General features: G+C 51.2%; 1 protein-coding gene across 6 annotated transcripts in view; it reads left to right on the top strand.

The window, feature by feature from the left end:
- FAM131A (family with sequence similarity 131 member A) overlaps window positions 1-8,222 on the top strand; it is a 65,756-nt gene extending 57,534 nt beyond the window's left edge. For 3 of the 6 annotated variants that reach the window (XM_033150769.1, XM_033150765.1, XM_033150768.1), the window contains exons 4-5: window positions 2,397-2,525; window positions 7,321-8,222. In XM_033150769.1, coding sequence (XP_033006660.1) covers window positions 2,397-2,525; window positions 7,321-7,841 — 650 coding nt within the window. In that variant the 3' untranslated portion in view covers window positions 7,842-8,222. The remainder of the gene's footprint in view (window positions 1-2,396; window positions 2,526-7,320) is intronic. The other 3 variants (XM_033150767.1, XM_033150766.1, XM_033150771.1) reach the window with 1 other exon arrangement.
- Window positions 8,223-14,355: the final 6,133 nt, after the last annotated feature.

Here is a 14,355-nt window from a genome sequence, read left to right as displayed (position 1 = left end):
AGAAAAAGAAGGCAGGAGGAAGGAAGTTCGATGGGTGGTTTTCTGAGGCCCTGGCAAACGTTTTTAAGGCAAGAATAGGAAAGAAAGTAATAGGAAGAGAATAGGCTGGGGGGTGCAAGGAAAGGGGAATCTGAGATTTTTGGACAGAAACAGCTGAGAAAGAAGAGGAAAGCACAGTGAAGGGGAGAGAGAGAAGGTGATCCCAAGAAAGAGGAGCCTGATTGGGCTTGAAAGCAGAAGATGGGAGAAGTGGAGGGAGGGAGAGTTTGACCAGCTGATGGACTTTCCAGAGAGGAAGGGGCAGAGGGAGTTAGTGCCTGACCTTATTTTTGCAAGGTGAGGTGAGGAGGGCAGCTCTTCAACAACAGAAAGTGACAGTGAAGGGAGGATTGGGGCTCATCCACACTTTCGCTTGGCATATACTACTTTTTTTAATATGTAATTGTTATTCTGATCTTACCTGATAAACTGATAAGGTCCAATTCAGTAGCTCAGATTGGATTTTCTCAAGGCACAGACATGAAACAATGACAAAAGCTTTTGGATCCAGGGAATTAATTGGTACACTATAAGATCAAATTATGGACGCGGTGGCGCTGTGGGTTAAACCACAGAGCCTAGGGCTTGCCGATCAGAAGGTCGGCGGTTTGAATCCCCGCGACGGGGTGAGCTCCCGTTGCTCGGTCCCAGCTCCTGCCCACCTAGCAGTTCGAAAGCACATCAAAGTGCAAGTAGATAAACAGGTACTGCTCCGGTGGGAAGGTAAACGGCGTTTCCGTGCGCTGCTCTGGTTTGCCAGAAGCGGCTTAGTCATGCTGGCCACATGACCCGGAAGCTGTACGCCGGGCTCCCTCGGCCAGTAATGCGAGATGAGCACCGCAACCCCAGAGTCGGACATGACTCGACCTAATGGTCAGGGGTCCCTTTAGCTTTTTATGATCAAATTATGGGTCAAGCAAAACTGTGGATGAGCAGCGAGAAAAGTGTTTGTGGGGGGGGGGATCCATAGAATAATTCTTGTGCAGAGGAATGTGGCTTCTTGGGGATCCGAAAGATTCCCCGTTGCTTAGGTGAAAATAATCATTTTTTAATGCTCAAGTGGTGCTTAAAAATTGTCATTCCACTAAATTTTATTCAAAGTAGACCCATTGAAATTAATGAACATGACTAAGTATGGTCCATTCATTTCATAAGATCTGCTCTAAGAAAAAAAAATTACTCAAAGGCCACTCAAAGGCTACAAAAACTGCCTTTTGGGGGGTCAGGAAAGGTGTGATAATAAGAGGTGTGAATCTGAGAATAAACTGCCCTAAAATACCCAGTAATCATGCCTCTTCCTCACATACCCTAAAGTGTGTGTGTGTGTGTGTGTGTGTGTGTGTGTGTGTATTCATTCAGCTGGAGCAATGCTTCTGGATAAATTCCAGGTGGGAAACTTAAGGCTTGATTTCCCAGCTTAGTAGGTTTTCAGAGTGGCCCAGTACACCAGGGATTAAGAGGGCCAGTGTGGTGCAGTGGTCTGAGTGTCCGACTTGGGCCCAGGAGACCAGAGTTCAAATCCTCACTCTGCCATGAAGCTGCCAAATCTTCCTTTTTTTTGCCAAAGGCTCCCATGCCTTTAAGAGCTGCACGAAAGGGAAAGAACCAACTGGCGCTTTCTCTATATTTGCAGTTCTGTGAGATTAGAAAGCTGCAATACTTGAGGGCGCCTCCCTCCAGAAAGAAGTTGGCAGCAGCTCCTGGAACGAAGTGGGTCTGGTTGTGTATTCCTAGTGTCATTGAGCCTTTTGACAGCTGTTTGGTAGCTTAAGATTCATTGAATCATAGACCCCTGACCATTAGGTCCAGTCGCGGACGACTCTGGGGTTGAGGCGCTCATCTCGCTCTATAGGCCGAGGGAGCCAGCGTTTGTCCGCAGACAGCTTCCAGGTCATGTGGCCAGCATGACTAAGCCGCTTCTGGTGAACCAGAGCAGCGCATGGAAACGCCATTTACCTTCCCGCCGGAGTGGTACCTAGTTATCTACTTGCACTTTGATCTGCTTTCAAACTGCTAGGTTGACAGGAGCTGGGACCGAACAACGGGAGCTCACCCCTTCGTGGGGATTCGAACCGCCGACCGCAAGCCCAAGAGGCTCTGTGGTTTAGACCACAGCGCCACCCGCGTCCCATAGAATATTCCCATAGAATAATCATAGAATAACTCACATCTAATTCAACAATGGGCATTTTATCCCACTCATCACTGTATCCCTATGACTGGGGGAACCTCGAATTTCTGCCCTTCATGCACAGCAGTCCCTCTTGCCAACTTCTTGTTCAGGATGTTTTGTGGGATAGGCTGCTGTCCTCAGGCTGTCTCTCTTCCCCTGACTGACGCCTCGCCCTCCTTCCTAGGTGTGGCCGAACAATTTGCCATTGCCGAAGCCAAGCTGAGGGCGTGGTCTTCGGTGGATGGCGATGATTCCAACGACGAGTTCTACGATGAAGATTTTGCCACTTCCACCGACACAACACAACCAGCTGGTGAGTGAGGGAGGGGGGTCATAGCCAGTTGCACCCAGCAGGGCGTGGAGTCCACATGGCAGAGTCCCTTACAGACACTCCAAAAGCCCCCCCCCTCCCCATATTTCAAGGTGGGGAGGGAGAAGCATACATCACATCCTCCTCAACTGTCCTGATAAAACCGAGACGTCCTGTTTCTTCGTGTGAGAGCATGGCAGCCATTTTGGGCACCGCGATCTCATATGGCCTTGCACCAAAAAACCCCCATGTTTTTTTCAGAGACCCATTTTTGGGCAGTGACCCCGGGGAAAAAAACCTCTTTCAGGGCCATGATCTCATGTGGGTCACACGACTTGCCCCGGAAGATAGCATCCTGGTTTTTTGCCGCAACATGTCAGAGGGTATGACATCAGGGACGTGCAGCGTGAAACCTATGGCCCTCCAGATGCTGCTGGGCTTCAGCTCCCATCATTCCTGACTTCTGGCCATGCTGGCTGTGGCTGATGGGAGCTGGAGTCCAACAACTTCTGGATCCCAGTCCCTGGCATTGGGGGGTGGGGGGTGGTTGTTGCCCATGGGAGCTGATAGGGCAGAAGGCAGGGAGCCCAACCGTCGGCAGAGCCCAAACCGATGATGGTGGAGCCAACCATTTCTTCATTCTCCCGCCCCCCTGCTGAGGTGTACAAGGGCAATCCTGAGACTGAGGAAGGGGGGGGGGGCAAGCAGCCTGGGAAACCCTTTGGGCTAGCTCTAAGTAAGAAGGCAGGAAGATGGGGGGGGAGGCTGAGGGCAGACTGAAATTACTAGGGCAGCTTCCCATTTGCCCTAATGCACCAACTGCCGCCTGGTGTGCACGTTGACATGTGGTGCCCTCGCCCCCCCCCCCCCCCGGAGGAGAAGCCACACCTTGAACACTGAGTCAGACCTCCCAGGAGAGTCCCAAAAGGCGCAAGCAGGGTAGCGTCAGCCACAACTTGTCTCTCAGCTCTGGCACGAGGAAATCAGATGTGTTACTGAACATACAAGCCCCATTGCCAGCAGTTGCGGCTGATCCCCATGAAAAAGCCTCTCGTGTGGTCTTGGAGCTGCAACCCTCTTCCTCCAGCCTCACCCCTTTAGCACTATCACCTTCCACTTTGGTTAAATCCCTCCTTGGATCAAACAGATACGATGTCTTCTTATTTAATCCAGGAGGAAGGTACCCCTGAGCATTAAAGGAATATCTTTCCTCTTGTCACAGAGCAAATGCACTTAAAATTAGGGAGCAGGCTTTCCATTCAGTGACAGGAGTTGCAAAAATGAAGCAAACCTCCCCACTGCTTAACAGCACTCCGAGGAAAACATTCCCCCAATTATTATTTTTTTGCAATTTCCCATAGGCACTCTGTACTCTGTACTGATCTTCCCAATTTATCCTCCATGGATCTACATGCATTGCATTCCATTGCATGTGGTGTGATTTTGGGTGTTGTGGGGGGGGGACATTCCACCTCCTGGAATTTGCAGAGCTGCTACACTTTGCCCCATGCAATCCAGCACCTCCCCTAACTCTTAAAATAATCTCATTCCAGTGTCGGGGCAGGTGGAGGGATTGTGGGCATTAGTTAGCGAACTGAAAAGTGAGAAAAGAAGGGTTGAACAATAGGATAAAATTTATTGTGCATCACAGCTAAGGAGCAAATTTAATCAAAAGATACAGGCAGTCACCATGGACAAGAGAGACCCATTAACGTGGTCCTCTGTTTAAGGACTTAGAGAAACCACATGGGAATATAGGGCTAAAGGAAAAAATAGTCTACTGCACTTCTTCAACATCAGGATAAAGGGAGGGAACAAGGAAGATGAAGGAAAGAGGGTGGTTTGGGAGTCACTATCCAACATTTAGTAAAAATATATATTTCACTACCGAAAGGACCCTTGAAAGGCTAACAAAGGAAGGCAAGTATGATCAGATGCTCTCAGGCGAACTGGAATCTTTTCTTTCCCTTCATTTATTTAGAAACACAGCCTGAATTCAGTGTAACTGAGATGAAAACCTTCAACATAATAGCACCCTCAAAGAACCAAACTCCTTGTGATCTTCCACAAATCTGAGGTCAGGCAGCCTCTTCCATTCTTCCAAGCAAGGCATGCTCCCTAGTCATCCAAAGCTGTGGTTCCCAATTAGCTAAGTACTGCAGACACCCGCTTTTTCAAAAGCCAAGCCATGGACTCCCTACTTTTGAACATTTTGATATCTCTATGGTAGTTTTTTGCTATGTGAATGGTGCCGTGGACCCCTTGGAGTCCCCACCAGTTGGGAACCACTGCACTGAAGAATGGCTTTCAGGTGGCCCAGCTGTGATTCTGCAATCAGTTCTAGAGCTATTACAACAGTAAGGAAATGGGATCTTTGGGTTTAGCAAGATGACTTGGGTGCCACTTGAACTCACCTGCAAGATTGTGCCAATATTGGGGCACTAGAAGACCAAAGTCAAGGTCTTGAAAAATGGTGCTGGGAGACGCTTCATTTTGTTACACCTTCTAGCAACATTTTCTTCTGCCTCCAACCTGATGCAGAAGCATAGGCAGGAAATCAGCTTGCCGCAAATGTTCCATGTCTGGCCTTGCAAGCTGGTGAACCATAGCGGGCATCTTCTGTCTCCAAGTGATTGAGGCTCATATTAGGTGTAGCAGATAGAAATGGCAGCCTGTAACAGCTACTTTCTCGCAAAAATGGCAGCCCCAACATAGAGGGGTCCGCAAATGTAGCAGGATTACTAGATGATGCTTGTGTCTATGGTACAGCTGGAGGATGTTTTCAAAAGTTATGACTTTTGGTTGTTTTCAACTGTCACGTTTGTTTTTAGAATGTTGCTATAGAATTCATTTTGCTTAAGTTGTGTTTCTGTTTGTCGCCCTGGGCTCCCTTGGGAAGAAAGACAGGATATACAGTAAAATTAAAATGTAATAAAAATGAAGCAACAGCCACTGAATTGCTCAGATATATGAACGTCCCAGTTGGCATACTCTGGGATGTGCCAGCCTCAGGCACCGTGTTTCCATTTGAACACTGGCTAAGATTGAAAGACAAAATTGCCTTTGCAGAAAGGGGGTATATGAGCACCGCTCTCTGTCCCCATATGTTGTCTGTTGGGCTACTGGCCTTCCTCACCTGCTGTTTCCTGCTTGCCCCTTGGCATGGTGCCACAGGCCGCAGGGCCTTCTGCGCCCACGGAGAGCCCGCCAGCTGGCACCCGTGTGTTGGCAGAGTGTGTAATCTGCGTCCTTCTTGCACAGACAAAAGCTCCCTTTTTCCTACAATTAACTGCCGAGGAATCAGGCGCTATTTGCATATCAAAGAAAGTCAGCGGTAATCTGCGGTGCGGCATCAAAGGAAAGTTCTAATTACTCCTCTGTATAATTAGAATGTGTGGGCAATGGAGAGGAGGAGGAGGAGGCATAGATGGGAAAGTTACCGGGTACCTCTCTCCGGTTGCAGGAACGAACGTCACAGGGGTAGGCAAGGCAGAGAGCCACCTGCTCTCCCACGATGGGGAGGGCTACTGTAAGCCCTGCTAAAGTCGAAACAAAATAGAAAATTCTTTCCAGTAGCACCTTAGAGACCAACTGAGTTTGTTCTTGGTATGAGCTTTCGTGTGCATGCATACTTCTTCAGATACCAAAGAAGAACACCTATCTGAAGAAGTGTGCATGCACACAAAAGCTCATACCAAGAACAAACTCAGTTGGTCTCTAAGGTGCTACTGGAAAGAATTTTCTATTTTGTTTCGACTATGGCAGACCAACACGGCTACCCACCTGTAACCCTGCTAAAGTGTATGTGTGTGTTTTTAATGATAGCTAGCTAGCTAGCTGCAAATTTTGGGAAACTGGATGGACTCAAAAAGTTTTCAGGGTAAGCTGTCTCCCCCAAATTCACATTGATTAGATGTTAGGAGATGATATTGTTGTTGTTCAGTCGTTCAGTCGTGTCCGACTCTTCGTGACCCCATGGACCAGAGCACGCCAGGCACGCCTATCCTTCACTGTCTCTCGCAGTTTGGCCAAACTCATGCCAGTCGCTTCGAGAACACTGTCCAACCATCTCATCCTCTGTCGTCCCCTTCTCCTTGTGCCATCCATCTTTCCCAACATCAGTGTCTTTTCCAGGGAGATGATATATTTGTTAGATAATATCCTTCCTTCCTCATGTTTGTGAGTTCAGCAGAGTGCCACCCCTTTGCAGCTTAAAAGGCAAGCTTAGTTAGGCTAGTTTTAGCCTTTTAGTTTTAATAATCCAGGATGCTTTAAAACAGACTGGATTTTCCTGGCATTTCCTCCTTTCCTCCCCCTTAAAACTACGATCACGCACAAACAACCTTGGAAAAGGTAACAATAACATTCCCTCACCCGCAATACATTTTAAAGAGTAACAGACACAGCAGCTTTGTTCAGGCAGGCCGAAAATAGTGATTGAGTTACAGTACTAAGGCAAACTTAAATCCAGCTTAAAAATGGAGCTCAGACTTGCAGATGTTCTCACATTGTAGGCATGTTGGAGTTGGGTGGGAAGACAGTGTGTTCAGGCAAGGAGAAGCATGTATAGCTACGCCTTCTTCCTGCCCGGGCACAAAGGGAAATGTTCTCACCAACTTCTCTCTAACAATTTTACAGGAAAGGCCAGGCATCTTCACTTGGCCTCAAGTGGCCGACAACCAGGTGCAAAATGCGCCTGGCGCCTGGCTAATTTCTAACACTGCTTTGGACCTCGGGGGCCGTCCCCTGTGTCCCTTGAATGCCGTGCTGCTCATGCCCTCCCATTGATGTGTTGCAGATGCCGCGAGCCAGCTGCCCCCCAGCACCCTGCTGAAGGGTTTCCTGCACAGCCGCTTGTGCCAGCTGAATGCCCGCCAAGGCTCCTGCGACCCAGAGAGCGACTCCTCCCAGACCACCATCTCTCCGGAGACCTTGTGCTCCAGCCTCTGCAGCCTGGAGGACAGCCTCCTCCTCAAGGAGCTGGGCTCGCCCTCAGAACTGGCCGCCAAGCTGCTGGGCTCCATGTCGGGCGAGGAGGAGCTCCTCCTCTCCAAGTTGCCCCCACAGACAGCCGGGGAATGTGCCTTCCGGAGCCTGGCGCAGCTCGAGTGCCTGGACTCAATGTACTCCATGTCCTTCACCGAGTCCTGCCTCTCGCCCACCGAAGACGAGGGCATCCCCTGCAAGGACTACAAGGGTCACGAGGACAGCTGCCAGGTCCGGAGGAAAGTGTCCGATGTGGCCTCTTCAGGCGTGGTCTCCCTCGATGACAACGAAGAGGAGGAGGAAGAGCAAGAGGAAGACACCGGCGAGCAGTGAGGCCCGCTCTCGCCGTGGCATGCTTCACCTGCCATTTTTCTGTCCTGCTCCGTGGCATCCGCCCTCGACCGTGCTCCGTGGCCCGCCAGTCGTCTTGGAGCGGGGGTTCCCCCTTCCCTCACCGGGTGGCGGCCTGGCTGCCTGCAGGGCAGGGGGGAGGTGGGGTGGTAAGCCGACCAGCGCCCCCCCTGCCCTGCCCTGCCCTCCTGCCTTCACCTCCACTGTGCCATCTGATCCAACCATTGAAGCCTGAGGGGGGGGGCCCTCTCCCACGTGTGGCTCCGTGGATTTTGCCTGTTGCATTTTCTCTCTCTTTCTCTCTCGTGGTCTGTTTCGTTTTCTTTGCATGAGAATGTCTTGGGGGTGGGGGTGGGGGAAAGAACCAAGCAAAGTAACAGGACAAAACGACAGCTGGACAACCCACCCACCCCCCATGCTGTGCTCTCCCCGATCTCAGTGCCCCCACCCAGGGTTGGTGGGGGGGGGAAGAGAAGAGGCACATCTCATGCTGTTCAAGTGGCATGGCTAAACTGTGATGACGACGACCCTTAAGACAATTTAACTAATATATATATCTATAAATATATATGTATATCTCCGCGCCTGACCCCTTCCCCTTCCAACTTCTCCGGCTTGAGGTTGAAGGGCTGAAACAGAATGTGGAATGCAATGGATGCTTGATTTGTTATGCCTTTTTTATATATAAAAAAAAGAAAAAGAAAAAAAAATCCACACTGGCCCAAATGGACACTTCTCGGCTTTTACTGTCTTGAATTTTATACTATGGACCCGCTGGGGGAAAGAAGGTTTAAGGAGGGAGCAGGGTGTTACCGGGGGGCGGGCGGGGGGCTTGCTATGTTCTCCTCTCCCCCCCCACTCCCTTCCTTGGGAAGAAGCAACGAGCATGGCATGGCGTCGGTGGGAGCATCCAGTCCTCCCACCCCAGATCTTTTCTATATTTTTGTATGTGTGCGTGTGCGTGTGTGTCTGTGTTACTGACATCCTCTTCCTCCTGTGGACAGGTTTTCTAAGGGGTCTGTCGCCCCCATCCACGCTTCCATCCTGGACAGTCCGGGGTGGGAAAATACTGTGATCCTCATCCCACCTCTCCTCTGCCCCTTAGCAGTTAACCCCACTGCACAGACCCAGTGAGGAAGGGATCCGCCTCCCCCAGCCCCCAGCTCTAAGCAGCTCCCAAATGTGAAGGGGACCCTTACCCTCCAGCAGGGCTCCAAGGTGGTGCCAGGGGGTTAGAATGACTTCAGGTCCATTCATGCCTTGGCTAACGGTGGATTGGGGAACCTTTCGTGCTTCCTTTAATTCCCAATTGTCCATGCGGCCGACTACTGCTGTTCCACACCCTTTCTCACCCCTAAGCAAAGTCTCCTTGCGCTTTGAAAATCCAAGCAGGACGGCTGCATCAGTTGCACAAGGACTCTCCAGATATATTTTATTATTTATTCCAATTTATTAAATTTCTACACCGCTCTTCACCGAAAGATACACTATAAGGACACAAAACACGTAACAAAAAAATTAAAATTATAAATAACACCTACCCCTCCGCAGACACATTTAAAAGGCAATTTGTTGTTGTTTAGTTGTTTAGTCGTGTCCGACTCTTCGTGACCCCCATGGACCAGAGCACGCCAGGCACTCCTGTCTTCCACTGCCTCCCGCAGTTTGGTCAAACTCATGTTGGTAGCTTCGAGAACAATGTCCAACCTTTAAAAGCAATAGGTTGTTTAATTAGCCGAAGGCCTGGTTCTTAAAGGCATTCAATGAAGGCACCAGTCAAGCCTCCCTGGGGAGAGCATTCCACAAATGGGAAGCCACTGCAAAAAAGGCCCTGTTCTTGTGTTGCCACCCTCTGGACCTCTTGTGGAGGAGGCACATGAAGAAGGGCCTCGGATGATGATCTCAGGGTCTGGATCAGTTCATGCGGGGAGAGGTGGTCCTTGAGGCATTGCGGTCCCGAAGCCGTTTAAGGCTTTAGAGCAGGCATCTCCAAACTCGGCCCTCCAGATGTTTTGGGACTACAGCTCCCACCATCCTTAGCTAACAGGACCAGTGGTCAGGGATGATGGGAACCAGTGCCGTCTTAAGGGGATCGGCCGCCCTGGCGCGACGATCCCTCGGCGCCCCCGGTGGGCCGCCTCTCCGCCCACCTCCCTCCCGCGCTGGCCACCCCTGGGGAGGGGGGGTGGGCAAGCGGGAGATGAGGGGCGTGGCGCTGAAAGCCGCCCGCCCTCCGGAGCCCCCGCTGGAGCGCTGGGAAGGGCGCGCAAAGCCCCGCGCCGCTCCAGCGCCATGCCCCTCATCTCCTGAGGGGTGGCCAGCGCGGGAGGGAGGTGGGCGAGCGGGGGATGGGGGCGTGGCTCGAGCACCCACCCGCCCACCCACCCATGGGGGCGGGCGCGGGTTGGGGAGGGGGCGCCTGGTATGCCGGCGGGCTCGCGGGGGCGCCCCTGGGGGGCCTGGCGCCCTGGTGCACTGCGCCACCCAGCCCCTATGATGAGACGGCCCTGATGGGAACTGTAGTCCCAAAACATCTGGATGGCCGAGTTTGGGGGTGCCTGCTTTAGAGGTCAAGACCAGCACTTTGAATCGGGCCGGGAAAGTAACTGGCGGCAAGCACAGTTTGGGCCAGGATAGGTGTCATACGCTTGAACTGTTCGGCTGAGCAACCTAGCTACTGATTTCTGCACCGGCCGTAGAATTAGGCATGAGAAAGTGTGGGGCAGCAGTAGTTGTGCGGAGAAGGCCATGTGGATGAGGGGAGGTTAAAGGAGGCACAAGGGATTCAACAACCACCAGGGTATGGACAGGCCTAAATCTGTATGGCGGGTTAATTAGGCATACAGGCCAGGTTTATCTCGTCTCCAAACTCCTGTCAGTTTCATGCCAGCTCAATTGTTACGGCTGCTTCAGAAGGATCCCCAGGGACCGCGGTTTGGTCAGAGCAAACTGAGGGTTCTGTTAAAGATGCTTAGCGCCTCCTCGCACAACTATTGTAGCCAAGTTCCCTGGGGAGGAGAGCTACGGAAAAGCAGTGTTAAGTCTGCAGCGCGTACCTATATGCCCAGAAAAAAAGGGGACACACAGATGCAAGCCTGCGTATACCCTTGGCGTGCATCGCTTCATAAATCCTGCCATGCCCACAGGTGTACTGTAGCACAAGTCTGCGCCCCTCCCCCTCATGCACATGCAGTAGAGGCACACACACACCCCTTTCCCATCCACCAGTAATTCTGGGAATTGTAATTCTTAAGGTTTCCAGTGTTTAATACTGCCCCTTCTCCTAGGTCTGTGATATCAGCCTGACCCTCAGAAATGTTGCAGGTGAAGCTTCACTGTCCGCCACTGTTTCTCTATGCTAAATTGCTTATCACTTGATAAATTTCAACGGGTCAGGCTGTTGGTAAAGGCCCCAGGATCAGTAATAAAAGTTGGTAATCCTAATTCTGATAGGTGGCTGCTTTGCTTTAACAAACATGTTTCAGCAACCCCAGGAGCTGTGCTTCCATACACTCTTTTAGGAGTGAAGCCTTGCTGACTAGTTTTAAACCATTTTGCATTTGGCTCCCCCCCCCCTTTTTAAATCCCAGCTTTCTACCTGTTTTCTCAGTGCAGGTGATCAACTCTAATAGATGTGAGGGCTCCCCCTGGTTTCCTCTAGAGGGAGCAGAACCTCCATGTTCAGAGGCAGTATACCTCTGGTCTAATCCACAGGGCTCATCTTGGGCTCATCTGATGCAGCATTCGCGCAAGCCCCCCCCCCCCCAAATCCCGCAACTGCAGATTTCATTCTTTGGCGCAACTCTTCAAGGCACAGGAGCCCTGGCATCTATTGCAGTTGGTCACCCTGTGTTCAGCATGACCATTGAGAAATACCCCAGAAAAATGCACACCAGGAGAGAAGTGCGGTAAATGCAAACACGTGCCCCAAAGCACTTGCGCACACGCACACACACAGATGCATGAATACAGACCCCCCCCCAACTCCCCTATCAAGACAATCAGGTCCATCCCTCCAGGTAACCCACAGAGAGCAGGTTGGGGACCACTGAAGTGGGACTTCTGAGAGATGCTTCTGTTTGGTGTGTGGAACGGGGAGCAGGGAAAGAACCAAGTTCCCAATATCTCTCATGATTTGGGGGTGGGGGTAGGGGAAAATGGTTTGCAGGGCCACTGGACCAGGAGTGGGCTTTGCTGGGCATCTCCTTGCCGACCCCTGCAGCCTCCTGACCTTGCTCCTCCTCCTTGCTTTCACCATCTATTCACCTGCTCAGAGCGAGGAAAGAACAGCATATTTTGCTTGCCTTGTGCTCTCCACTCTGGGTGGTTGCACTAGCTGGGCTTGGAGGGAAATGGCAAAACGGCGGTCAGCAGGAACAGGACACGAGGTGGGTGGGCTCCAAAGTCTGGAGATGAGTGGTTACTGCTAAATGCAGAAATGTGTATGTGTGTGTCCCAGCAGACCCTGGTCTCTGTTCTGCCCCAGGCTTCTCTGTGTTTGCTGGCACCTTCTATGGAAAGTGCAATTTCACAGAGAGCTGCCCATCTTTTAGGAGAAGCAAGGACTTTGGGAAAAAAAGTAGCTCATTCCTAGGAATTTAAGGGAGCTGCTCTGTGTCAAGGGATGGACCAAGGGATGGGCAGAGACCAGGGCATCTCTCACCAGCTGTGTGCCATCCTGACTGGAGAGGACAGGTTTGCTGAAGGTGCGATGATGGTCGGGTACCGCAATGGTCCCTTGTAGCTATTTTGAGGCAGCTCTGGCGCAGCCTACAAGGATGACAGTGAAAGATGAGGGGACGAAGGGCTGAAGGACTGTTCAGGTGATGTGGAGGGGAGGAGAGAGGGGGGAATAAAACCAGGTTCAGTTCAAGGAGGTCCCTTCCAGTCAAGGATGCTTGAGTAGTTATCATGGCTTCCTCCCCTCGCCACAACTTTGTGCAAACCCAGTCCAAAGTCGGTGGAACACCCTGCCCCACAACTAGCCTCTGGGCAGCCCTCCCCTTCCTGCCACCCCCCCCCTTGAACGCACCTGCAGAGCTGTGCCCCAAAACCTATGCACCCCTCCCACACTTTGCCCCCATCCTCTCCAGCCCTTGCACTAGGCCCCCCCACCCCCCAAATGCACAATATTGTTTCCGTGTGTCCCTGTTTCTGCCCTGCCCTGCCCTGCTCCCGATGTATGCCCCTGGCTGGTACGAGTGTCTGTTTTTGTTCTGTTTGTATCTGTAATTCATTAAAAGGCTGGTTCTACCTGACTGTGTCTCTCCATGTGTGTGTGTGTCTCTCTCTGTCTCTGTGAACTGGCTCTACTAACTTCGCTCACTGCATCCTCCCACAAGTAGGATTGGGAGGGTGGTCTGCAAACGTTCCGCCTCCGGAGTCCTTTTCCCTCCACCTCCTCCTTCCCAGACTGAGAGCATAACCTAGAAAAACACAGGGCAAGCTATCATTCTGGGGAGCCTATCTGCCACCAGTGAGCTTCTCACTGAGGAATCCCTGATGAGTTTCCAAGAAGTCGCAAGGTCATCCAGAAGGAATCATTCCCGCTATGTTCAAGGTTCAAAGTTTGAGTGCTGCTGATTCAGTGGCGTAGCGTGGGTTGCCATTGCCCGGGGCTGCACAGAAGGGAGGGAGGGAGGGAAACGGACAAAGTATGCATGGACATTCAATGGTATCTGTGCCACCCAGGAGACTGCAGCCACAGAGATCAGAAGTCTGGAGAGGTCACTTCCTGGTTCGCATGGAGAAGCCGTTTGCAATGGAAGCGTACAGATGCATAGAGGCAGCATTGGGTGTTGGAATTTTGCACCCCTAACAATTTTGCGCCCAGGGCCACCCCACACAACACCACTGTGTTGATTATTTCATTTTTGTTTGATTTATTACATTTCCACCCTACCTTTCCTCTAAGGAGCACACAGTGGCAGGCATGGTTTCCCCTGCCCCAAGGTCACTGAGTGAGCTTCATGGCTGAGTGAGGATTTTGACTCTAGTCTCTAAGGTCCTAGTCTGAAACTCTAACCACTATGCCGCACGGCCTCTCATGTGCATCCACAAGGTAATCACCCACTTCCAAGAGGTATGTTTTGGTAGGGCTGGAGGAATATCAAAGTATTCAGAAGTATAAAAAGCCATAAGGGGAGAAAGAACCCCAGAAGCTTTCAAATAAGGACCAAAATTCGTGTGTGTGTGTGTGTGTGTGTGTGTGTGTGTTAGAACAGAATGGCATGGCTGGACTCCTGAACACGCTGCAAGGTTTTGTTGCAGTTCTACCACCCCGGACTTCTGCAGTCTAATCTTTACCAGCTTTCCACACCATCTCTTCTGCAAGATCAGCAGATCTCAGCATATCCCCAGGGAACTGATCAATATGAACAACTGGCTATGCTCCCATGAGATCTTACACATAAACTCAGTGTCTTCTTTTGTAATCACCACAATCTTCACTTTGATCAAGAAATGGAGATCTCAACCCACAGGTTAGATTTCTGTA

The sequence above is a fragment of the Lacerta agilis genome, chromosome 5, assembly GCF_009819535.1.
Source record: "Lacerta agilis isolate rLacAgi1 chromosome 5, rLacAgi1.pri, whole genome shotgun sequence".
NCBI classification, from domain to species: domain Eukaryota; kingdom Metazoa; phylum Chordata; class Lepidosauria; order Squamata; family Lacertidae; genus Lacerta; species Lacerta agilis.
This window is presented reverse-complemented; position numbering and strand designations above follow the sequence as displayed.